We start from the raw sequence: 25,869 nt of genomic DNA, 5'->3' as shown, positions 1-25,869 counted from the left end.
TGTGTGATAGGATTAGGGGTTGCGGTCAGCAGAGCTCCCACTTCCCAGAGCTTGTCCTGTGTGAGTTTAACCATCAGGTCGTTCCGGGTGCTCCTAACCACCAGGTCCATAACACATAGTATAATGGATAAGTATCTGCCTGCATTTCTCACCATTGAGGACATCATTATTCGTGACCAAATTCTCAACTAACTCCTTTTGATAAAATGTAGCCCCAAACTTGCAATGAACCTCCACCATGCTTCACTGTCGCCTGCAAACACTCATTATTGTACTGCTCTACTGTCCTTAGTTGGCAAACTACCTGTTACAGCCAAATATTTCACATTTTGACTAATTAGACCAGAGCACCTGCTGCCATTTTTCTGGACTCCAGTTCCTATGTTTTCATGAATAGTTGAGTCACTTGGCCTTGTTTCCAAGTCTAAGGTTTGGCTTTTTGGGTGCAATTCTTCACTGAAGACCACTTTTGACCAGACTACTCCATACAGTAGATGGGTGTAGCTGGGTCCCAATACTTGCTGCCAGATCTGTGCTCATGGCACTGCTGGACATCTTCCAATTTCAAAGGAAAGTTAGCATGATGTGTCTTTCATCTGCTCCATTGGGTTTAATTGACTGACTACTGTGTCTACAGACCACTATGTGCCCATTCTTTAGTGTTTCATCAAAGGGGTTTGAACAACACATCTTGAATCATAAGTGGGTTTTGAAAGCTTAGCCTTGGAGAGACCTTGCTGATGCAGTACCTCCCGTCTGGTTGCTGTGCTCAGTCTTCCAATGGATATATGACCTGTGACATGAAAAAGGAACAAAGACCTGGAAGTGATCATTTGGCCCCCACAGGGCCTTTGTTTCAACATGGTCGAATCTGTCTAGGATTACAATAAAGGGGGAGTCACACATAACGATATCGTTAACGATATCGTTGCAACGTCACGCTTTTGGTGACGTAGCAACGATCCCGCTAACGATCTCGTTATGTGTGACAGCGACCAACGATTAGGCCCCTGCTGGTAGATCGTTGGTCGTTGGGGAATGATCAGGACCATTTTTTGATCGCTGATCACCCGCTGTCATCGCTGGATCGGCGTGTGTGACGCCGATCCAGCGATGTGTTCACTTGTAACCAGGGTAAATATCGGGTTACTAAGTGCAGGGCCGCGCTTAGTAACCCGATATTTACCCTGGTTACCATTGTAAAAGTTAAAAAAAAAACCAGTACATACTCACATTCTGATGTCTGTCACGTCCCCCGGCATCCACAGGATTAAAACTGCTTTCGGCAGTGTCAGCACCGGCAGTAACAGCGGTGACGTCACCGCTGTGCTCTGCTTTACGGCCGGCGCTGACACAGTCAGTGCAGGGAAGCGCTCTTGCCGAAAGCAGTTTTAACCCTGTGGACGCCGGCGGGGGATGTGACAGACATCAGAATGTGAGTATGTAGTGTTTTTTTTTTTACAATGGTAACCAGGGTAAATATCGGGTTACTAAGCGCGGCCCTGCGCTTAGTAACCCGATGTTTACCCTGGTTACCCGGGGACTTCGGCATTGTTGAAGACAGTTTCAACGATGCCGAAGTCGTTCCCCTGATCGTTGGTCGCTGGAGAGAGCTGTCTGTGTGACAGCTCCCCAGCGACCACACAACGACTTACCAACGATCACGGCCAGGTCGTATCGCTGGTCGTGATCGTTGGTAAGTCGTTTAGTGTGACTAAAGCTTATGAGACACAAGGGTCTGCACAAGATGTGTAATTGTTTCTCCAAGATGTTTGGAACACACTCTCTGCTGAGTTTCTTAAAAACTGTATGCAAGGGCACCTAGAATAATTCATGCTGTTTTGCAGGCACAGGATGGTCACACCAAATGTTGATTTGATTTAGATTTCTCTTTTGTTCATTCACTTTGCATTTTGTTAATTGATAAACTGCCGAACAGACAAATTACCATGTTCAAAAGCCATCAGACACCCTATGTGACTGCAGACTGCGGAATTGTGACAGCGTGTGCTGCGCACATTGTCACGATTCTCCGGTGTTGTATGAGCGAGTGGGCAGTCAGGTAATTATGGTCAGATGCCAACTAGACGCATTCACGGAAGTGAACTGAGAGGACCCAGACATTATACAAATTGTGGTCATGCACTGGCAATATCGGGGAATCGTAACATCATGCATCCCACTCGCTGTCAGGAGTCAGCAGTCTGAAGTCACACAGTGACATTGCCCCAAGCCTGGGAACCCCTGTAAGGCCTAAATACACACAGGGCTTCCAGAAGAGCCACTTACCTTAAAGCTTTGAAGTGAAATTGGGGCCTGTCTGTTAATAAGTGGGGTACCCTTGCTGCATTCCAAAATGTCACAATATCCCAGTTCTTTGATAAAACGTTTGGGTGCTTTGATTGTCTTTTTCCTTCCTTAATATCTCTGATTTCATAGTTCACAATTACTGCAGCAGAGAAGCGGGATATTGGGCTGTCACTTGGAGCAGGGGCTGATCACTGTAGGAGTGGGGGGATAAACCAGGGCGACGTTCACTCGCTCGCTGCCATTTTTAGGACAGATTATTTCCTTTATCCCTTCTGGTCTTGGCTGAGTCAGTAACTCTCCTACAAAAAGAACAGATAAAACTGATATTAGCAGACATTCATTATTATGTTAATTACACTTTTTTTAATTAAGATATTTTAGAGATGGAAAGTTAAAAAGAGCTTGCAAAGCAGTGCTGAAAGTTTTACTTAAAGGGAACTTGTGATATTAAAGGGAACCTGTCACCCCCAAAATCGACGATGAGCTAAGCCCACCGGCATCAGGGGCTTATCTACAGTATTCTGTAATTCTGTAGATAAGCCCCGATGTTACCTGAAAGAGGAGAAAAAGAGGTTAGACTATACTCACCCAGGGTCGGTCCCGCTGCGGTCCGGTCCGATGGGTGTCGCGGTCCGGGGCCTCCCATCTTATGATGATGTCCTCTTCTTGTATTCACGCCGCGGCATCTGAGCAAAGTACTGCAGTGCGCAGGCTCTGGCCCTCTCTGACCTTTCCTGGCACCTGCGCACTGCAGTACTTTACTCTGCCCTCAACAGGGCAGACAAAGTACACCTGCTCCAGAACCACAGCGTGAAAGCCAGGAGAGGACGTCTTCGTAAGAAGATGGGAGGACCTGGACCGGATCGCAGCGGAACCCCACCCAGGTGAGTATAATCTAATCTCTTTTTCTTATCTTTCAGGATACATCAGGGGCTTATCTACAGCATTCCAGAATGCTGTAGATAAGCCCCTGATGCTGGTGGGCTTAGCTCTTCGTCGATTTTGGGGGTGACAGGTTCCCTTTAAACATGCAGGAGAAGCTGGGGAGAATGATATATAGCATTATGGGAAAATAGTCAGTAAAACTTGTTTCATTCACTGAAATCCATGCTCATTTTTGACTTAGTAGTCAAGCAAGAGGTCCTATTCAGTGACCGCTATCTTTGTATGCAAACATATAGAGGAAAGGCTGTCAATCACTGATAAGAACCGCCCCTTTGACTGCAGGGATTTCAATGAGTAAACTATATTAGCGATTTGGATACCTTAGTGCCGCACACAGTGATGTTGCCCAACAGCAGAGGCGAGGCTTTGGCTGAAAATTGTTCCCTCCAAATTCAGGTGACAGAGTCCCTTTAATGAATGTTTCCCTATTTGGATTTAATTACTAATAAACATATAGGTGACGCACTCATTCTGCCTCCATTGGTGGCTAAAACGCTGTTACATAAGAGAAATGCAGACTTTCCACTTAACATTAGTCTTGTGTTACAGAATCAGATATTTCCTCCAAGGCTGTAACCAATACCATGTTAGGACACTTCTACATGAGGTTTACAGGGCGACCAGACTGATGGGAGATAATATTGCATTTCTGGCAAAGTTATTTACTGAGCAATTTCAGCATTAGCAGTTGGGACATAAAACAATAGAAATGGGTGACAATATGTTCTGAGGAATGTACCAGTATGCCAAGAAGACACACAAGTGTTCTCAAGAACCAGCGCTGTTGACAGCTTACAAGTAAGGCATGAGGTGACCTTTAGCCTCAGTGAGGGAGTCACGTGGCATGTAAAAGTTTTTTTTCCTTCCCACTTTTTTCCTTTCCCTTGGGGTCTCTGCCTAGTGTACTTTCCTTCAGAACTGACTCGATCAATTGTGAGGAATATAATCCTTGTCCTGGTGGCAAGTCGAGGATGGGATGCATTTTTTGTCTTTTTCTATGTCTGATTTATATGAGGTCTAAGGGGGATCGTTTCTCCTTATAGAGAGTGACATTACCATCTCTGGCTTGTCAAGGTAAGGAGGCTTATTCGCCGTGCAATGCTCCTCTGGGAAATATATTGTGCAAATTGCCTCTTCTGAGAAAAAAGAGGACTTAAACTCTATAGCGCCACCTGTTGGAAGTAGCGATCCTACAAGTCACAATCAACCCTTTAACGAGTCGTGCAATATGACTTAGGATAAAAGCCAAATCAGTATCTCAATTCGCAGACACAGTGTTTTGGGCTGTTGGCTCGTTGTAGGATCGCTACTTCCCAGTCCAGAGCCTCTCACCTAGCCAAATCAGTTCTCATGCTTCGCACTGACGAGGGCCAACAGCCCGAAACACCGTGTCTGCGAATTGAGATATTGATTTGGCTTTTATCCCAAGTCATATTGCACGACTTGTTAAAGGGTTGATTGTGACTTGTAGGATCGCTACTTCCAACAGGTGGCGCTATAGAGTTTAAGTCCTCTTTTTTCTCAGAAGAGGCAACTTGCATATTATATTTCCCAGAGGAGCATTGCACGGTGAATAAGCCTCCTTACCTTGACAAGCCAGAGATGGTATGTCACTCTCCATAAGGAGAAACAATACCCCTTAGACCCCAGTCCAGAGCCTCTCACCTAGCCAAATTAGTTCTCATGCTTCACACTGATAAGGGCCAACAGCCCGAAACACCGTGTCTGCGAATTGAGATACTGATTTGGCTTTTATCGTAAGTCATAGTGCACGACTCGTTAAAGGGTTGACTGTGACTTGTAGGATTGCTACTTCCAACAGGTGGCGCTATAGAGTTTAAGTCCACTTTTTTCTCAGAAGAGGCAATTTGCATGATTTATATGAGTCTTGTATCATTTAAGCAAAGAATGTGTTATAATGTCTTTATTGTTACAACTTGTTAAACCTTTAATAAAAATTACAACTATAAAGAAACGCACTATAGACTACCTCAAAAGGCGCAAGCTGAAGGTTTTATAATGGCCCTCACTGTCCCCTGATCTGAACATCATTGCAAATCTGTGGCTAGACCTGAAAATAGCAGTGTGTGCAAGACAACCCAGGAATCTCATAGAATTGGAAGAATTTTCCAAGGAACAACGCATGAAAATCCCTCAAACAGGAATTGAAAAACTCTTAGCTGGCTACAAATAGCATTTACAAACTGTGATACTTGCAAAAGGGGGTGCTGTTAGGTATTAATCATGAAGGGTGCCCAAACTTTTGCATAGGCCCATTTTCCTTTTTGTAATTTTTAAAATGTAAAAGATGAATATATATTTATTTTGCCTAAAATACAAAGGAAATGTAAGCGTTAGCCCTTTTAGAGATCACTTAATCTTTAACTTGCTTAACTGTTCACAATAACAGTAATTTTGACCAGTGGTGCCCAAACTTTTTCATGCCACTGTATATCCTTTCACCTGTTCAAGTCTTGAAGGTCTTGACAACTGAGGGAACTTTAGTACTTGAAAAGCTGCCAAACATTAAAAGGAATCTGTCACCAGGCAACTGCGAGCCAGATTACAGTGACATGTCACTTTCTGGGCTGTGTTTTGCTTTTTCAATATAAATCAGTGTTTTATTAGTAGGAGATTATCACTACAGGACAACTGGCCTCGTGGCTCCTGATCCAACCACGTCCCCAACACTGACTAGCAGCTGACTCTCCACACACGGTACCTAGAAAGCTGCAGAGAGGCCGAGGTTATACGCAGATCAACAACTGAGCTCTGCGAGATCTGCAGCAGAGAAAACTATGGCTGTATCATAACTGCTGCGTGCAGTAAAGTAAGTTATACATCGCTGGAATCAGGGTCTCTACCACTGCTATTAGATGAGATAGAAAAATGAGCCAACGGATTCCCTTTAAAACTAAACCCATCAATGAGATGTTATTCATTTGACCAAGGAGGGCAGCATGGCTCTGAAGAACACGCAGTGTGGGAGCTCCGCAGGCACTAAATGGCTCAGTAATAAGAGCCATGGTGTGAGTGGGAACTCCAGGCACGACAGACAACGGACAAACATGTACAATATTGGCTGTACCTGGGATACGGCTGGTTCTATCATGGGAACCCCTATACTATAGCAAAATGTGGCACTTTGTATTCAGTCAGCATATAGCGCCATGTCTGCAACATACATTTCCATATGAACACTAACTATGTAGTCGTCTACTCTAATTTTGTTGTATCTGTTTCTTCCTTTGCAGTGTAGGGGCAGTCAATACAAGTTTGCCCTCATATAGTTACTTATTTAATACTATGGAATTGGGGAACCTGTCTGCAGATCTGTCTAGGAACTGGTTGATCAATCACAATAATCACACATAACATTTATAAACCCCACAATAAATAGTATTCGATCTCCATCCTTTCATAATTAGCCCCACATTATAATTGTTTAGTTTGCAAACGTGATATTCCTCTTTTCTTTATGATCTTAGCAATAATGATTGATATCTTCGAATAAGACAGCACATGATATTGGCTGCAAAAACATAGGGCACCAGTCAGATGAGCAACAGATCATTAAGGGTATGTGCACACGTTCAGGATTTTTCGCGTTTTTTTCGCGATAAAAACGCATAAAAAAATGCATACATATGCATCCTATCATTTAGAATGCATTCCGCAATTTTTGTGCTCATGGTGCGTTTTTTTCCATGAAAAAAATGCATCGCGGTAAAAAAAAAGCAGCATGTTCATTAATTTTGCGGATTTCTTGCGTTTTTCCCGCTATTTAATGCATTGGGAAAAACGCGCCAAAAAACGCATGCGGATTTCTGGCAGAAATGTCCGGTTTTTGTCAGGAAATTTCTGCAAGAAATCCTGAACGTGTGCACATAGCCTAAAGGAGCCGACTTTTTCTTCAACTACAAGAATCTGACGTACTAAAGTGATGTTCTCATGTGTGGCCTCTTTGCACTATGTGCAGTTCCCCCATAATCTGGTACTGCTGGAATCACTCCCTACTAGTTGTAGTTATTCGGCAGATTTCGCTTGCATACAGCGTCAGATTTGCCATTTACGAGCGCCTGAATGTGGTGGCGGTCTCTACGCACAATAGAGCGCACAGTCAGAGGTCGTGGTGTATAGACTTCAATGTGGGTCTGCAGTAGAGACCATGTGGTGCATTTGTGAGGCACTAGATTCTCCAGACATGAGCAGATCTGACAAAATGCAAATTTCTACAAATTACCTGGATTTTCCAGGGATATTTGGTTCAATACTAAGTTATCCTCTGTAAATTCAATGTCTCTTATTATGCTCTGGAGTATCTCTAAACACCAGAGCACAGGAAAAGTGTAGGATGTAAAAAGAAAAATAATTCTCATCTCATGCCGCCGTCTGGTCCTCTGCACCTGTCCTTTTCCCATTCGGCCGCTGCGATCATTCTCTGATGTTTCCACTCCAGGACAAGTCTTCCAGGTTGACTAAGTCTCCGAGTCCACTGCGTGTCGTGACGCACGTTGCTTATGTTACAGCATGGTGCACAGTGATTCCAAGGCCTAGTCGACCCAAGAGACCTGTCCTGGAGTGAAGAAACTGACACTGTAAAGAAAGTGTACAGAGGCCGAATAGGCAAATAAGAGGCACGAATACCAGACAGCAGGACGGGGTGACTGGTGAGCGGTGAGGTATTATTATTGTAATTATTTTTTTTTAAAAGCTTACCTGGACCTTAGCCATAGCTTGCTGACATTTTTCTGAATTGGTGCTAAGCAAATTGCAAAAAATCTATATTCTCTAAAATACAGATTTTTTTTGTAAAACTCTGCAGTCAAATAGAGTTGCTTGTCTCTAGTATTCTCCACTTCTGGCCCTCTTTGAAATGATACATCTGTAATATAGCATGTGTAGGATAATGCCACATATACAGTTGAAACATTCTCTCTCTCTCATTATTGTGGCATTTGGCAAATATTAATAATTCTGGTAATCCTAACCGACCTAAAACTGTGTGCACACGTTCCGGATTTTTCGCGGGTTTTTTTTTCCGCTATAAAAACGCATCAAAAACGCATACATATGCATCCCATCATTTAGAATGCATTCCGCAATTTTTGTGCATATGCGTATCACGGTAAAAAACGCATCATGTTCATTAATTTTGCGAAAAACACGAAAAAAAAACCCCCGCATGTGGATTTCTTGCAGAAAATGTCCGGTTTTGTTCGGGAAATTTCTGCAAGAAATCCTGACGTGTGCACATAGCCTAATTAATTCTGATTTCATGTCAGATATTGAGAAAAACCATGTATATGTGACTTTATATAGTTAATGTGAACGTCTGGTTTGAACTGTCTATCGACACACGGCAGTACAATATGGACTCAGAGATTTCTATAGAAGGTATATCAGATATCATGGCTGTTTGCATGTACTTGTAGTGTGCCGATGACCATCCGTCCCATGCTTGAGTGAAGCCTCCAAGAGGCGGCAGAGAATTTGATTCCCCCTCCACTGTTCTGCTCTTAGTAAGTCATTCCTATTTATAGAAGAAGCTATCCTGCTGACAATGCAATTTCAGAACTTCATATTTACATGGCTCCAAAGCAGAGCTTCAATTTAGCAGCAGTAAGCTTTGTCTTCACATATACGGTAACCGTGTCCTGTATTAGCTGCCATATTGAAGCCTGTGTTAGCGCCTCTGGACTTCATTCGAGAATAATAAAATGCAAAATCAAACAAAGCCATCAGGAAACGTGCCTGCTGCAAATGGAACGTAAGGGGAATATTCGATTTCTGCACCAGATGTCACCATATGTCAGACATTCTCGGCAAGATAAATAAGAGACAGTATAATATACATCCTTGTGATATCCGCACAACTGGACTTCTTTTCTGACCTACAATATCCTGATATTTCTACGATGTACGGAATATATCAGCATGCCAGGCATGAGACTAGAAAATGCTATTTTATGAAAAGTGCTTTATATGACGCTTTACAAAAACAAGTAGTAAAAGTATTTTTGACCTAAAATTACATTAGATTATCACACAGGTCCTAAAAGTAGATATTACACTTTTTAATTGAGTAAAATGATCCAATATCACAAGTGTGTGAGTGGCAAAAGTATGTGATCCTTTAACCCCTTCATGACCGGGGGATTTTTCGTTTTTCCGTGTTCGTTTTTCGCTCCCCTCCTTCCCAGAGCCATAACTTTTTTATTTTTCCGTCAATTTGGCCATGTGAGGGCTTATTTTTTGCGGGACGAGTTGTACTTTTGAACGACATCATTGGTTTTAGCATGTCGTGTACTAGAAAACGGGAAAAAAATTCCAAGTGCGGTGAAATTGCAAAAAAAGTGCAATCTCACATTGGTTTTTTGTTTGGCTTTTTTGCTAGGTTCACTGAATGCTAAAAATGACCTGCCATTATGATTCTCCAGGTGATTACGAGTTCATAGACACCAAACATGACTAGGTTATTTGGTGAAGTGGTGAAAAAAAATTCCAAACTTTGCTAAAAAAAGAAAAAAAAAGTTGCGCCATTTTCCGATACTCGTAGCGTCTCCATTTTTCATCATCTGGGGTCGGTTGAGGGCTTATTTTTTGCGTGCCGAGATGACGTTTTTAATGATAGCATTTCGGTGCAGATACGTTCTTTTGATCGCCCGTTATTGCATTTTAATGCAATGTCGCGGCGACCAAAAAAACGTAATTCTGGCGTTTCGAATTTTTTTCCCGCTACGCTGTTTAGCGATCAGGTTAATACTTTTTTTTTAATTGATAGATCGGGCGATTCTGAGCGCGGCGATACCAAATATGAGTAGATTTGATTTTTTTTTATTGATTTATTTTGATTGGGGCGAAAGGGGGGTGATTTAAACTTTTATGTTTTTTTTATTTTTTTCACATTTTTTTAAACTTTTTTTTTTAACTTTTGCCATGCTTCAATAGCCTTCATGAGAGGCTAGAAGCAGGCATAGCACGATCGGCTCTGCTACATAGCAGCGATCTGCTGATCGCTGCTATGTAGCAGAATTGCACGTGTGCTGTGAGCGCCGACCACAGGGTGGCGCTCACAGCGACGGCAATCAGTAACCATAGAGGTCTCAAGGACCTCTATGGTTACCATTCACAAGCATCGCCGACCCCCGATCATGTGACGGGGGTCGGCGATGACGTCATTTCCGGCCGCCCGGCCGGAAGCAGTAGTTAAATGCCGCTGTCTGCGTTTGACAGCGGCATTTAACTAGTTAATAGGTGCGGGCAGATCGCGATTCTGCCCGCGCCTATTACGGGCACATGTCAGCTGTTCAAAACAGCTGACATGTCCCGGCTTTGGTGCGGGCTCACCGCGGAGCCCTGCATCAAAGCAGGGGAGCCGGCATCGGACGGTATAGTACGTCCGATGCCGGTAAGGGGTTGAGATTATCAGACACCCCTTTATGATGTTACGGCTCTGGAACGCTTCAACGGATCCCACTGATTCTGAGACACTTTTTTTCGTGACATGTTGTACTTCATGTTAGCGGTAAAATTTGTTTGATATGATTTGCGTTTATTTATGAAAAAAACGGAAATTTGCCCAAAAATTTTGAACATTTTGCAATTTTCAAACTTTGAATTTTTGTGCCCTTAGATCAGAGAGTCATAGCGCACAAAATAGTTAATAAATAACATTTCTTCCCACATGTCTACTTTACATCAGTACAATTTTGGAAACATAATTTTTTTTTGTTAGGGAATTATAGAACCACAAAACCACATTCAAGAAGTTTATTAAAGGGAACCTGTCACCCCGAAAATCGCGGGTGAGGTAATCCCACCGGCATCAGGGGCTTATCTGCAGCATTCTGTAATGCTGTAGATAAGCCCCCGATGTTACCTGAAAAAGGAGAAAAATACGTTATATTATACTCACCCAGGGGCGGTCCCGCTGCTGGTCAGGTCGGATGGGCGTCTCCGGTCCACTGCGGCGCCTCCCATCTTCTTTCCATGACGTCCTCTTCTGATCTTCAGCCACGGCTCCGGCGCAGGCGTACTTTGCTCTGCCCTCTTGAGGGCAGAGGATAGTACTGCAGTTCGCAGGCGCCGGAAAGGTCAGAGGCCCGGCGGCTGCGCACTGCAGTACTTTGTCTGCCCTCAACAGGGCAGAGCAAAGTACGCCTGCGCCGGAGCCGTGGCTGAAGATCAGAAGAGGACGTCATGGAAAGAAGATAGGAGGCGCCGCAGCGGACCGGAGACGCCCATCCGACCTGACCAGCAGCGGGACCGCCCCTGGGTGAGTATAATATAACGTATTTTTCTCCTTTTTTAGGTAACATCGGGGGCCTATCTACAGCATTACAGAATGCTGCAGATAAGCCCCTGATGCCGATGGGATTACCTCACCTGCGATTTTCGGGGTGACAGGTGCCCTTTAACCCTTTGGATGCTTCACGAGAACTAAAGCAATGTGGAAGGAAAACAATGAACATTTTACTTTTTTCACAAAACATTTAATTTGTAGGCAAACATTTTTATTTCCACAAGGGTATCAGGAGAAAATGGACCACAAAATTTGTTGTGCAATTTCTCCTGAGTACACAGATACCCCGCATGTAGGGGAAAGCCACTGTTTGGGCGCATAGCAGGGCTCAGAAGAGAGGGAGCACCATTTGACTTTTTGAACATAAATTTGGCTGGAATCAATGGAGGATGCCATGTCATGTTTGGAGATCCCCTGATGTACCTAAACAGTGGAAACCCCCGAATTCTAACTCCAACCCTAACCCCAACCATAACCCTTAACTACATTTCTAACCCCAGCACCACCCAAACCCAACACCACAACCCTAACCCAACACAACCCTAACTCCAACACAACCCTAACCCCAACTCTAAACCCAGCCCTACCCTAACCACAACTCTAACCCTCCTTTGAAAAAGCCACTAAGGCGAAACGTACGTTGGAGTCGGAGTCCCTGTGGGTCACAGATCATCTTCACACTGGTACTAGTATTTCTCCAAAGATTTGTATGCACTTTTTTGTCTTAGTTAGACTATCTATTATAAATATGCAGCTCCCCAGACACCTGGTCGTTGCAGTATGGCCCCAAGGCGAGTAGCGGTACGTCCGATGGCACTAAAGAGTTCTCCTGACCAGGTATCACCAGAACACATTACACTTCACACTCCGGCCACTAGGGGGAGGAAAAGGCTTCATTTATTGGGCCACTCCCCACACTGGTAACACTAGGGGCTGGGGAGGAAGTTAGTTAGAAGCTGACTGGGTTGGAACCAGGCAACATCCAGTGGCAGGGGGTGTTGCGGGGAGAAGACACAGGGCGGTCCCTGTCAGGCATGGGAACCTGGCAGGTGCCTAGCGACAGAACAGAACGTTACGGAACCGCGCCTGCACACCTTGCGGCGGTATCCTAAGGAAGAGACAAGAGGGGAAGAATATTGTGGAACAGTGTAAACGCGATCAGCACAAAGGAGAGCCAGTAAGAGTCGTGCCGAGAGAGGAAGGCAACATCTTACTGAGGCGCGTAGTTGGTGGCCGGATCACCGTAGGAGTAACTGACTTCACACATTACTTCAAATTCCGCTGGACAGTTGATTATAGGTTGGCTGTCTACCTTCTACACCTACGAAGACATAGGGGGCAACATTGGGAGAGGGGCGTCTCTAGGGTCCCGGAAGACCTCCAAGCCTTCCCGTCAAACGGGTGGCGTCCTAGCCATAACATATCTGGGGGACGTTAGAAACTAGCAACATCTGGAACCAAAGAAAGAGAGAGAGAGAGAGAAAGCTGTAGAGAACGAACGAAAGAGAACAGCAGTTGTGAGGACTATTCCGAATGCTCAGCAGGGTAGGACTACAACACACAGGCGCTATTGGTAGGCAACGATTTCCATCTGCGAGGGAAGCTCTGGATGTGCCCATCGGACCGGCCGGTCTCTGATAGCCCGGTTGAACGTGCTCTGGACTGAGTATACTGAAGCCTTCAGTAAAAGGTAAAGAGACTGCAACCCTGTGTCCTCGTTATTGCCTGCACCTCACACCATCACCTTCCACACTACTGGGAAGCCCTGGGGATTTACTTCACCTGTGGGAAGGTATACCATCCGGCTGCTATTCCATCACCCCAGCGGACCCCACAGCAGCGTCGGTCGCCCTGACCGAACACCACAGGTGGCGTCACGAACTCCTGACAGACTGTACTACCACCTTCATTGGATGCCCCTTAGCAGGGTCGCGGACCGGGTCTAGCCACCGTGACAGCCTCAGAACCAAACCAGAGAGGCCCGGTACTGAAACGTCGTGGCCCTGTGTCTGGGGGCGCTCCAACTGCACATGCACTTTATTGAAATGTAGATAGACTGCTTATTATAGTCGTCTATTTGGACTTTTTTTGCACTTTGGAGTATATAATAAATGTTTTCTAGTATCTTTTATTATATTATATGGATCTGGTCTCTGCATTTAATATATGTTTTGTAATATGGTGTAGTATTGTTGGTTGTCCTTTTGTTGTATATTTGATTTATATCTTCAATAAAATTTATTTTAAAATATATATTATCTTTTTATTGTTGCTTTAGCTATATGTTCACTTTGATATTGGTTTTATTATCTATTGGTGGACATTATTCACTAAGGTGAATTTTTTGTGTATTGACAACTCTAACTCTATAACTCTAGCGCTAACCCCAACCCGAACCCTAATGGACAAAAATTGAAAAAAAGACATTTTTTAATTTTATTATTTTGATCTAACTAACATGATAAAGGGAAGTTTGATTTACTATTTTTTTTTATTTGGTCACTGTTATGGTGTCTATCACAGTGATCAAAATGAACCAATAGGAAAAATCTCCTATTGTTGCCGGGTGTCTGCCGGCCGGGCCGATCTCGGTGCTCACCATTTTCTTCCCGGAAGAAGACGCAGAATGTCGGGGGACAGAGCTGGAGGGACCGGGGGATGCTGGAGGGACCGGGGAGGCTCGGGGGATCCCATTTCTCTCTCCTCTGGTATGCTAGATCATATCAGAGGCTAGAGAAATAAATGGGAAATCTGACTTTTTTTGTTTTGCGGTCGCCGTTATTCACCGAATAACAATTGCAACACTGATGATGGTAAAATCTGACCCGAATCATGTTCTACTAGGTCTCAGCTACCCCCGGAGATTTTTCGACACTGGGGGGGGGGGCCTACAACCTTATTTCTCAACGCAGCTAAAAAGCGGCGCTGAGGAATAAGTACCCTTAACTGCTGCCGTTAAAATGCGTATCGGTGGTTGTTAAGGGGTTATTCTAACTGATCCCTTGAATATTCTGTGTGTTTTTAAATACAGTATATGATTCCAGAGATACAGCATTTTTATTTAGGGTAAGTTCACACAGGGCGTTTTTGCTTTTTTTTCTGCAGCAAAACCTGATCTTCTTGGCAGGAAAGATGCGTTTTTTGTTGCGTATTTGGTGTTTTTGGTGCTTTTTTTTCTGCGATTTTTGTTGCGCTTTTCTCTTTGTCCGTGCTAATGTCCATGCAAATGATACCTGCGTTTCTGCTGCGCTTTTTTCAACACCCATTCAAGTCAATGGGTGAAAAATCGCAGCAAAAACGCTGAAAGAAGTGACATGCTCTATGTCCAAAAAACGCAGCAAAGCACAAAATACTGACCAAACAAAAAAACAATGTGTGTGCATGAGATTTCTAAAATCTCATAGGCTTTGCTGGTACTGTAAAAAGCAGCTGAAAATTAGCATAAAAAAACGCAGCAAAAAAAAAAAACGCAGCAAAAATGTCCTATGTGAACGTACCCTTAGTCCTAATTTCTATTGTTTTTACCAAGTGGCCATGCCTCCCAGATTTCTCTGGGGGGCATGTTTTTAGGCTTCTCTGAAGTATTACCCTTTTAGCAGCATAAACATTAGCACTAAATAAAAAGGCCCATATCTCTGGAACTGTATAACAAATTAAAACAAAGAAAACAAAATACCGTATATTAAAAACGGAGATGCTGGGAGAAATAACATCACAACTGTCCACTTTTGACCTGGTGACAAGACTTTTTTTTTTAAAGAACAGAGAAATCTGATTTACACAAATCTGATTTTCACAACCAACGAGTTTGGCAAAGTGTATATCATGGCACAAACAAAGGAGATTTTTGAGGAACCCAGGAGAAGAAGAATTGATGTTCATTAGAATAGGAAAAATGACAAAACCATATTTAAAGAGTTTGGACTCTACTGATCTACATTCAGACAAATTGCTTACAAATGGAGAACAGAAAGGACCATCTTCCCAGGTGTGATCGACCAACAAAACTCATGCCGAGGTCAAATAGGACCCAAGGTAACGTCTAAGCAACAAAATCCCTCACTCACATTACCTAATGTTAATTAATGTTCATGCGTCTGCAACAAGGAGGACACTGATCAATAATGGTGTCCATGGAAGGATTACAACTAGACAGCCACTGCTTGCTCTGCATTACAGGATGAAAACCTTGTATCATCTTTGAAACACAGTGGTGCAAGGCTACGTTCACATTTGCGTTGTGCGCTGCTGCGTCGGGCGCAGCCGCGGCGACGCATGCGCCATGCGCCCCTATATTTAACATGGGGGCGCATGGACATGCGTTTGCATGCGTTTTGCGATGCATGCGTCTTTTTTGCCGCAAGCGTTAGGGCGCAGAGGACGCAGCAAGATGCATTTTTTTTTCGGCAAAAATCCGGCAAAAAAAGGACGCATGCGTCGCCAAACTATGCGTTTTGCATGCGTTCTTGTTTGCGTTGTGCGTTGCGTCGCCGACGCAGCAGCGCACAACGCAAATGTGAACGTAGCCTTAGTTTGGCCTGTATTGCTGCATCTGGACCAGGATGGTTTGCCAATGCCATCATTGATGCAACAATGAATTCTGAATTGTATCAGTAAACTATAAAGGAAAATGTCAGGACATCTGTCCATGAGCTGAATCTCAAGAGAGCATGAGTTATGCAGCAGGACAGCGACACAAGGAGTTCTACAAAATAATAGTTGAAGATCAATACAGTAGAGTTTTGGAATGGCCAAGTCAAAGTTCTGACCTTAATCCTGTAGAAAGGTTGTGGAACATCGGGAAGTTCGCCGAACTGAACCTTAAAAGGTTCGCTCATCTCTATTCATTACCATAATCGATCCGTTTCTCTTGGAAGAAAGAATCATGCCCGAAGAAAGTATATGGTTTATTTCATGATGTGTTCTATATTATACCCTGTGTCAATGCTTTCTATATATTTTGAAAATCATTAACAACACATTAAAGGAGATATCCGTGACTTTATAAAAAATAAAAAATGTACCTAAGCACTAACAGGCAGGTAACTACAGCTTGGCCTCTTTCACACTTCAGTTGTTTGGCGTCAGTCTAAAACCGCCATTTTCCTCAAATAACGGATCCGTCTTTTTTTTTTGACGGATCCGTTATTTTCCCATAGACTTGCATTAGCGACGGATTGTGACGGATGGTCGTCCATTCCATCCGCCATGTGACGGATCCGTCAAAATTTGGCGGACGTCATCTAGAAATAGACGGACATTATAACGTTTTTTGTCAACGCCGAAATGGCGGATCGCGACGGATCAGTCGCGTCCGCCATTCCATAGAATGGCCGCCTATGGGCGACGGATCCGTCGCGACCGTCATTTCGGCGGATCCGTCGCCCCAATCCGCTTTTTCAATTGCGCATGCTCAAAAAGTAGATACTTTTCCCAGACAACCCCCAAGTAACGGATCCGTCAAAAAAACGGATCCGTTAGAACCGTTTTCTCAACAATTGTGACGGATCCGTCGATCCGTCACTATGTCGGAAGTGACTGACGCCAAACAACTGAAGTGTGAAAGAAGCCTTATCTGACTGTTGTGTTCGGCAACGTTCTTCCCGGCACTGAGTGGCCACCAACCGCTCCTGCCGGGGATTCAGAAGCCTCTGCTGACATCAAGTCTACAGAGCGGAGGCTTCTTTTCTGGGACTTCCGATATCATTCTGATTGATAGCCGGATCCCTTCTGTCTAATTGGGGGAGCCGGCGGTCGGAATGACTTCAGAAGTCGCTCCCTGCCGCGGCAGCTGAATCCCCGGCAGGACCGGTCTGTGACCACAATGGCGCCGTGCACAACAGGCAAGTAAGCTGCACTTAACTGCCGCTTAGTGCGTAGGCAGATTTTTTGTTTTTCCATAAAGTCCCCGATATACCCTTTAAATATAACCCAAACACTGAGCTGGATTAACTATGCATTTATCAGTTTTATTTTTTGTAATTGTTATGTGACGGATATCTAGAAATAAGGAGAAGCATAATTTCAGTATAAATTCCTAGAGCAAACAGTCCCTGAAAAGCAGCTCATCTTGTGGAGGACCCAGCACATCTCAGACCTTTTACATAGGTGAGAGCTGTGGATTATGTCTTCATCTGTTTAAAGGGAATCTGTTACCAGGTTCTTGCCACCTAAGAGCAGCATAAAGTAGGGGCAGAGACCCTGATTCCAACTATGTATTACTGTATTGCTTGTATTTTTTTTTAAATCACTGTTTATTAGCAGGAGAGTCTCATTAGAGGAATAGTAGACCTGCTGCCAGATAGTCAAGCTTTGTATAACCCCGCCCCCACCACCGATTGGCAGCTTTCTGTATACACTGGACATGGGCTGTCAATCAGTGGTGTGGGCGGGGTTATACAGAGCATAACATTCAGAGAACTGCTAGATCTGCAGCAGATAAAACAGTGATTTTATAAAAATGACAGCAAGCAGCTCAGAAAGTGACACATTACTGGAATCAGGATCTCTGCCCCTACATCATGTTGATCTCAGGCAAAAACCTGATAACAGATTCCCTTTATGTAGTCATCTCCCAGACATCTGTCAACATCCCTTACTATGAAGACATGTAAGTTTGTAGACACATTCTACAATGTGCAGAAAAAATTGGGAAGCACCTCCTTGCAAAATGAAACAAATGTACAGATACAAACACACTGTCATGAATGTGCCACATTCTGCTGGGACATGTAGTACATTTGAGATGAGAAGATCACGGCAATTAGATGAACACAGGTCCTCCTCAAATCCTCAAGGCCATTGACGAGTTAGCGGGTTGCTTGTGGCATGGAAAGGGTTTCGAGCATTCCTATGGTTACAGCGTGACACACACACACACACACCCTGAATAACTGTGTTATTGCAATATATACTATAACTACAATATCGAATTCTGCCAGTGACAAGGCGACATTTTGAGATGGGAACCCACACCAACAAACTTACCCTGAAGGGGGAGGTAGGATCTACAATTTGACCAAGCGGTGCAGTACAAGCACACGTTAAAAAGCCAGTTTACACAAACAAAAAGTTTCTGAACACTGTAAAGGGTTTCTCCTGCTGAACTGAATTTTAGAAAAATCTGGTTACTAACACAAAAGAAAAAAAAAATGACCGTATATTAAGACAGAAAACTAGCCCTGGAGCCCATCAATGATCTTTACTCCAGTCGATCTACACTCGGCATCGTCCCCCCATCCTCTTAACTCAAAGATTATCTCAATGAGACGGGTACATTTCAGTCTGTAATCTGCTAATTCTAATACAGGATCAGGGCATTACAGTAGGAAAGTTATTATCGAAGGAAAGCCTTGGGTTGGCTTCCCAGGAATTCATTTTTGGGCAGCGTCCAGGTGGCCAGAATTCAATTCTCTCCTAATAAAGAGAACCTAGACTAGGTCAACCATGGATATTAGATGTGGAAGTGGCGCTCTTGATTGTTGTCATGCAATTAAGGTAAAACGTGTCCAAAGCATTCGTTTTATCTTAAGTATATATAGTAGAAAATACCATTTCATGGCTCCATGATGGAAGGGTGCTCCAACATAAATTTGGAGCATGGGACAAGGTTCAACCAAGATCAGTAGTTCAACAAGGAAATACAAATCAACAGCATTATGGGAGAAGCCCTAAGAAATAATTTGCTCCCGGGAACCCCTACAACTGTTCCTTCTCCATCAGAGCCGTATCTAGGGTAAACGTACCGTCACACTAAGCGACGCTGCAGCGATACCGACAACGATTCGGATCGCTGCAGCGTCGCTGTTTGGTCGCTGGAGAGCTGTCACACAGACCGCTCTCCAGCGACCAACGATCCCGAGGTCCCCGGTAACCAGGGTAAACATCGGGTTACTAAGCGCAGGGCCGCGCTTAGTAACCCGATGTTTACCCTGGTTACCATCATTAAAGTAAAAAAAACAAACACTACATACTTACCTACAGCTGTCTGTCCTCCAGCGCTGTGCTCTGCTCTCCTCCTGCACTGGCTGTGAGCGCCGGTCAGCCGGAAAGCAGAGCGGTGACGTCACCGCTCTGCTTTCCGGCCGCTGTGCTCACAGCCAGTGCAGGAGGAGTGCAGAGAAGCAGAGCGCCGGAGGACAGACAGCGGTAGGTAAGTATGTAGTGGTTGTTTTTTTTACTTTAACGATGGTAACCAGGGTAAACATCGGGTTACTAAGCGTGGCCCTGCGCTTAGTAACCCGATGTTTACCCTGGTTACCAGCGAAGACATCGCTGAATCGGCGTCACACACGCCGATTCAGCGATGTCAGCGGGAGATCCAGCAACGAAACAAAGTTCTGGACTTTCTTCCCCGACCAGCGACATCACAGCAGGGGCCTGATTGCTGCTGCCTGTCACACTGGACGATATCGCTAGCCAGGACGCTACAACGTCACGGATCGCTAGCGATATCGTCTAGTGTGACGGTACCTTAATGCTTTTTATTATCTTTCTATTTTTTTTATATGCATCTACTGAATGGAGATAAGACGAGTAAACAATTATGTCACCAATGCTTCACAATCAGTCCCAGTCATCTCCTAATAGACAAAAGAAGACTTCTCTGCACCAACAAAGTGCATTCTAAATGTATGTAATAGAGTAGTGTAGGATGGAGAACATCTTCTGACCACAGTGCAGAGCAAACCCTTTGTGTATGTTCATGGGTCCTTACAGTACACGTACATAGAGGTTTTATTGTGAGTCAGCTTTAGATCCTTCTGGCTATGCTTCCTATTATAGAGATGAACAATTCATTCTACAATCTTGAAGAAGCTCAATTGAGAGTGTGCAAAGTCTGGCACAGAGCCCCCACAAGATAATAGCTGACTGCAGAAATGCTTTAAGACATGAAAAACCTTAATGGCCTAGTTTTATCGCTAGGACTACTGTGGAGGAAATATAATTTTATAGGCATACTTTGTAAAAAAAAAAAAAAAAAAAAATGTAGAAATATATCAGGGTATGTTTCCATATTCAGTATTTGCTGCGGATTGGACACTGTGCACAGCCGAAACGTCCAATCCGCAGCGGCCAGATGTTACAGCATAGTGAAGGGGATTTTATGAAATCCCATCTCTACTATGCGTTCAAAGACGCAGGTGGCACACCTGCGCATACGCACATGCAGCCAGTCTTTATAGACCGCAGGATGTCACTTTACCTTGCGGAGACGCTCAGTCTCCGCAAGATAAATTACATATGTATAGGATGCGGTGAGTCCACATGTGTTCAATGAATCCCTCAGGAGACCATCTGCCACCTCATCAGGAGCATGCCCAGGCATTGTAGGGAGGTCATACAGGCACTTGGTGGCCACACACTACTGAGCATCATTTTCTTGTCTTGAGGCATTTCCACTGAAGTTGGATCAGCCTGTAATTTGATTTTCCACTTTGATTTTGAGCATCATTCCAACTCCAGACCTCCGTGGAATGTTAGTTGTGATTTACGTTGATCATTTTTAGATTTTATTGTTCTCAACACATTCCACTATGTAACGAATAAAGATTTGCAACTGGAATGTTTCATTCAGTGATAGCTAGGATGTAGGATTTTAGTGTTCCCTTTATTTTTTTGAGCAGTGTATATACAGTGACGTAAAAAATTTGAGCACCTCTAATCAAAATTACTGTTATAGTGAACAGTTAAGCAAGTTGAAGATGAAATGATCTCAAAAATTCTAAAGTTAAAGATGACACATTTCCTTTGTGTTTTAGCCCTCCCAAAAATTGTGATTTTTTTTTCATTTTAAAAAAATTACAAAAAGGAAAATGTGCCAATGCAAAACTTTGGCCACCCTTGCTTAGATAACTTTGACCAAGGTTTCAGACCTTAATTAGCCTTTTAGGGTTATGGCTTGTTTACTATGATCTTTAGAAAAGGCCAGGTGATGCAAATTTCCCAGCTTTATAAAAACCCTGCCTCCTCTAGCCTTGTGCCAAAACACAGCAGCCATGGGTTCTTCTAAGCAGCTGCCTATCTCTCTGAAAATGAAAATGGTGGCGGCACACAAAGCAGGAGATGGCTATAATAAGATAGCAAAGCATTTTCAAGTTGCCTTTTCCTCAGTTCAAAATGTAATTAAGAAATGGTAGCAAAATTTCAGTGAGACCTGCTCGTTGGATTGCTAGAGAGGCAAATGAGAACCACTGCTTGTTGGCAAAAGACCTTCAGAAAGAATTTGCAGACTCTGGAGTTGTGGTACATTGTTCTACTGTTCAGAGATACCTGCACAAATATGGCCTTTATAGAAAAGTCATCAAAAGAAAACCTCTCCTGCGTCCTCCCAACAAAAATCCAAAGTCAGAAGTATGCAAAAGAACATCTAAAGATGATGTATTTTGGAAACTATTCTTGTGGATCGATAAGGTTAAAATAGAACTCTTTGGCCACAATGATCAAAGGTATGTGTGGAGAAAAAGGGCACAGAATTGCAGGAAAAGAACATCTCGCCAACCATTAAGCATGGTCGTGGATCAATCATGCAGTGGGGTTGTGTTGCAGCGAATGCACGGGGAACATTTCACGGGTAGAGGGAAGAAAGAATTCAATGAAATTTCAACAAATTCTTGATGCAAACCTAACATCATCTGCAAAGAAAGCTGAAATTTAAAAGAGGATGGCTTCTACAAATGGATAATGATTCTAAACACAGGTCAAAATCTACAATAAACTACCTCGAAAGGCGCCATCTGAAGGTTTTACAATGGCCTTCATAGTCCCTAATCTGAACATCATTGAAATCTGTGACTAAACCTGAAAATAACAGTACATGTAAGACGACTCAGGAATCTCAAAGAACTGGAAGAATTTTCCAAGGAACAATGGATGAAAATCCCTCAAACAAGAAATGAAAGACTCTTGGCTGGCTTCAAAAAACGTTTTCAAGCTGTGCTACTTGCAAAAGGGGGTGCTACTAGGCTACTAACCGTTTAGGGTGCCCAAACTTTTGTATCGGCCCATTTTCCTTTTTGCAATTTTAAACATGTAAAAGATGAAAAGTTATATACATTTTTTTGCCTAAAATACAAAGGAAATGTGTCGTCTTTAACTTTACTCCTTTTAGAGATGATTTAATCTTCAAGTTGTTTAACTGTTCACAATAACAGTAATTGACCAGGGGTGCCCAAACTTCTACATACCATTATTTGTTGGATCTGAAAAGCTGTTCCAGCAAAACTATGTAAATAACTGTGGTCACACAGGGAGGCACCGGTAACTACTTTTCTACACTTTACTGTCACAAAGAATGTAGCAGAGTGCTTACAGAATAGCAATCTCGGTTAGAGTTAAATATTACACTGTGCAGCCAATAAAAGAAACAGACTGAACTGCCGCTAACAATCACTGAGGAACTGGCTTTTATCTTGTGTTCTGATGCCCAGGGGCAATGATTCAGAGTGCACATGAAACCTGTGTCATTTTTCTTGGGAACTACTAGCAGCTGAGGAAAAATCAGAGGGTAATTAGTAAATATCTTCATATCCTCGTTAGAGATGTCAAATTAACAATATATATCATCCATCCACAGAATAAGTGATAAATGTATAAACCTTAAAGGGATTGTTCACAACTTGGACAACCCTTTCTCAATCACTATGTTTCCCTAAGTAAAATAACATCTATACTCACCTACGGTGTCGGCGCTATTCTAGCAATGTCGGAACTGGCTCTTCTGCAGCAAATCAGAGGCCTCTTCATTCTCTCCTCCTTCTGACAAATCAGACATCTGTGAGAGCAGCCACAACTCTCACCTCCCCTGGATGTCGGCTACATCCAAAGGCTAGAACGGTGCCCGCACTGGAGGTGAGTATAGGTGTTATTATTTTACTTGGGGGAAACAGTGATTGAGAAGGGGTTGTCCGAGTAGTGGGAAATCCCTTTAATATACCTTATCATGAGATTGGGTGTCCTGAAGTCCCTTGTGTAGTAAACATTTGTACCCATAACTCTTAATGAGTGGTAGCACTTGGAATGGTAGGAATGGTACTCTGTACAGGAAGCTTCATGTTCCAACTAGCAGAGCGCATTATTTCCGGTGACAGAAGATAAACGATTTCCCTTCATTGTGATTTTTGTTCTTTTTATAGAGCGCTGCTGCTTTCAACTTTTTACAAGATATTAATTTTTATGGATTACACTGCACTTCCACGAAGTGGACAGACCATGAATGGTGATGCTCAACCACTTACATTCTCCAAACATACATGTGTTTTATCTGACAAACAGAAGACCTCTAATTTATCCGACTGCAAAGAGTATATATGGCTACATTAACAGTTTCTACAAGCTCACTTACATAAGGACCAAAAAAAGTTGTTTTGGTGCCTCTCATGCACAGGAATAATGTGCACAGTGAAGTTACAGCACCGAGATAATGCACACAGTGAGGTTACTTACAGCACAGGGATAATGTACACTGTGAGGTTACAGCGCCGGGAAAATGCACACTGAGGTTACAGCACAGAAAATGCACACTGTGAGGTTATAGCACAAGGATAATGCACTGTGAGGTTACAGCACAAGGATAATGCACACTGTGAGGTTCCAGCTCCGGGAAAATGCACACTGTGAGGTTACAGCACAGAGACAATGCACACAGTGATGTTACAGCAAAAGGATAACGTACACTCTGAGATAACAGCACAAGGATAATGCACGCAGTGAGGTTACAGCACAGGGATAATGCACACTGTGAGGTTCCAGCACCGGGAAAATGCACACTGTGAGGTTACAGCACAGAGACAATACACACAGTGATGTTACAGCAAAAGGATAACGTACACTGTGAGTTAACAGCACAAGGATAATGCACGCAGTGAGGTTACAGCACAGGGATAATGCACACTGTGCAGTTACAGCACAGAGATAATGCACACAGTGATGCTACAGCACAGACATAATGCACACAGGGATGTTACAGGACAAGGATAATGCACAGTGAGGTTACAGCAGAGATAATGTATACAGTGATGTTACAGCACAAGGATAATGCACACAGTGATGTTACAGCACAAGGATAATGCACAATGTGAGGTTACAACACAGTGATAATGCACACAGTGATGTTACAGCACAGAGATAATGCACACAGTGATGCTACAGCACAGACATAATGCACACAGGGATGTTACAGGACAAGGATAATGCACAGTGAGGTTACAGCACAAGGACAATGCACACAGTGATGTTACAGCAAAAGGATAACGTACACTGTGAGTTAACAGCAAAAGGATAATGCACGCAGTGAGGTTACAGCACAGGGATAATGCACACTGTCAGGTTACAGCACAGAGATAATGTACACAGTGAAGTTACAGCACAGGGATAATGCACACTGAGGTTACAGCACAGCGATAATGCACACAGTGAAGTTACAGCACAGAGATAATGCACACAGTGATGTTAGAGCACAAAGATAATGAACACTGTGAGGTAACAGCACAAGGACAATGCACACAGTGAGGTCACTGCACAGGGATAATGCACACTGTCAGGTTACAGCACAAGGATAATGCACTGTGAGGTTACAGCACAAGGATAATGCACGCAGTGATGTTACAGCAAAGGGATAATGCACACAGGTTACAGCACAGAGATAATGCACAGCATGGGGATACAAGCCTGTCTTCATGAGGTCTTCAACACATTGTGGTTTTTGCTGCATTTTTTTAATACAAATTTTAAGCTTTGTTTTACAGTACTAGCAAAACCTATGAGATTTCAGAAATCTCATGCAAATATTGGTTTTGTTTTCCTGACTGATTTGGAAAACTGCAGCATGTTACTTGTTTGAGCGTTTTTTCAGAGTTTTTTGACCAATAGAAAACAATGGGTAAGAGCAAAAATACAGCAAAAAACTCAGGTATCAAGTTTTGCTGCAGTTTTGATGCAAAAAACTTAAAGGGACACTGTCACCTGAATTTGGAGGGAACAATCTTCAGCCATGGAGGCGGGGTTTTGGGGTTTTTGATTCACCCTTTCCTTACCCGCTGGCTGCATGCTGGCTGCAATATTGGATTGAAGTTCATTCTCTGTCCTCCATAGTACACGCCTGCACAAGGCAAGATTGCACCTTGCGCAGGCATGTACTACGGAGGACAGAGAATGAACTTCAATCCAATATTGCAGCCAGCATGCAGCCAGCGGGTAAGGAAAGGGTGAATCAAAAACCCAAAAACCCCGCCTCCATGGCTGAAGATTGTTCCCTCCAAATTCAGGTGACAGTGTCCCTTTAAGGAAGTTGCATCATGATTTTTTTTGGC

At 43.4% G+C, this 25,869-nt stretch overlaps 1 protein-coding gene across 1 annotated transcript in view; it reads right to left on the bottom strand.

Annotated features, from left to right (window-relative positions):
* The window catches only part of MFHAS1 (multifunctional ROCO family signaling regulator 1), a 123,047-nt gene that overhangs the window by 12,636 nt on the left and 84,542 nt on the right, over positions 1 to 25,869 (bottom strand). Inside the window, exon 2 of the mRNA XM_069742042.1 lies at positions 2,290 to 2,609. Coding sequence (XP_069598143.1) covers positions 2,479 to 2,609 — 131 coding nt within the window. The 3' untranslated portion in view covers positions 2,290 to 2,478. The remainder of the gene's footprint in view (positions 1 to 2,289; positions 2,610 to 25,869) is intronic.

The sequence above is a fragment of the Ranitomeya imitator genome, chromosome 1 (assembly GCF_032444005.1).
Source record: "Ranitomeya imitator isolate aRanImi1 chromosome 1, aRanImi1.pri, whole genome shotgun sequence".
Classification (NCBI taxonomy): domain Eukaryota; kingdom Metazoa; phylum Chordata; class Amphibia; order Anura; family Dendrobatidae; genus Ranitomeya; species Ranitomeya imitator.
This window is presented reverse-complemented; position numbering and strand designations above follow the sequence as displayed.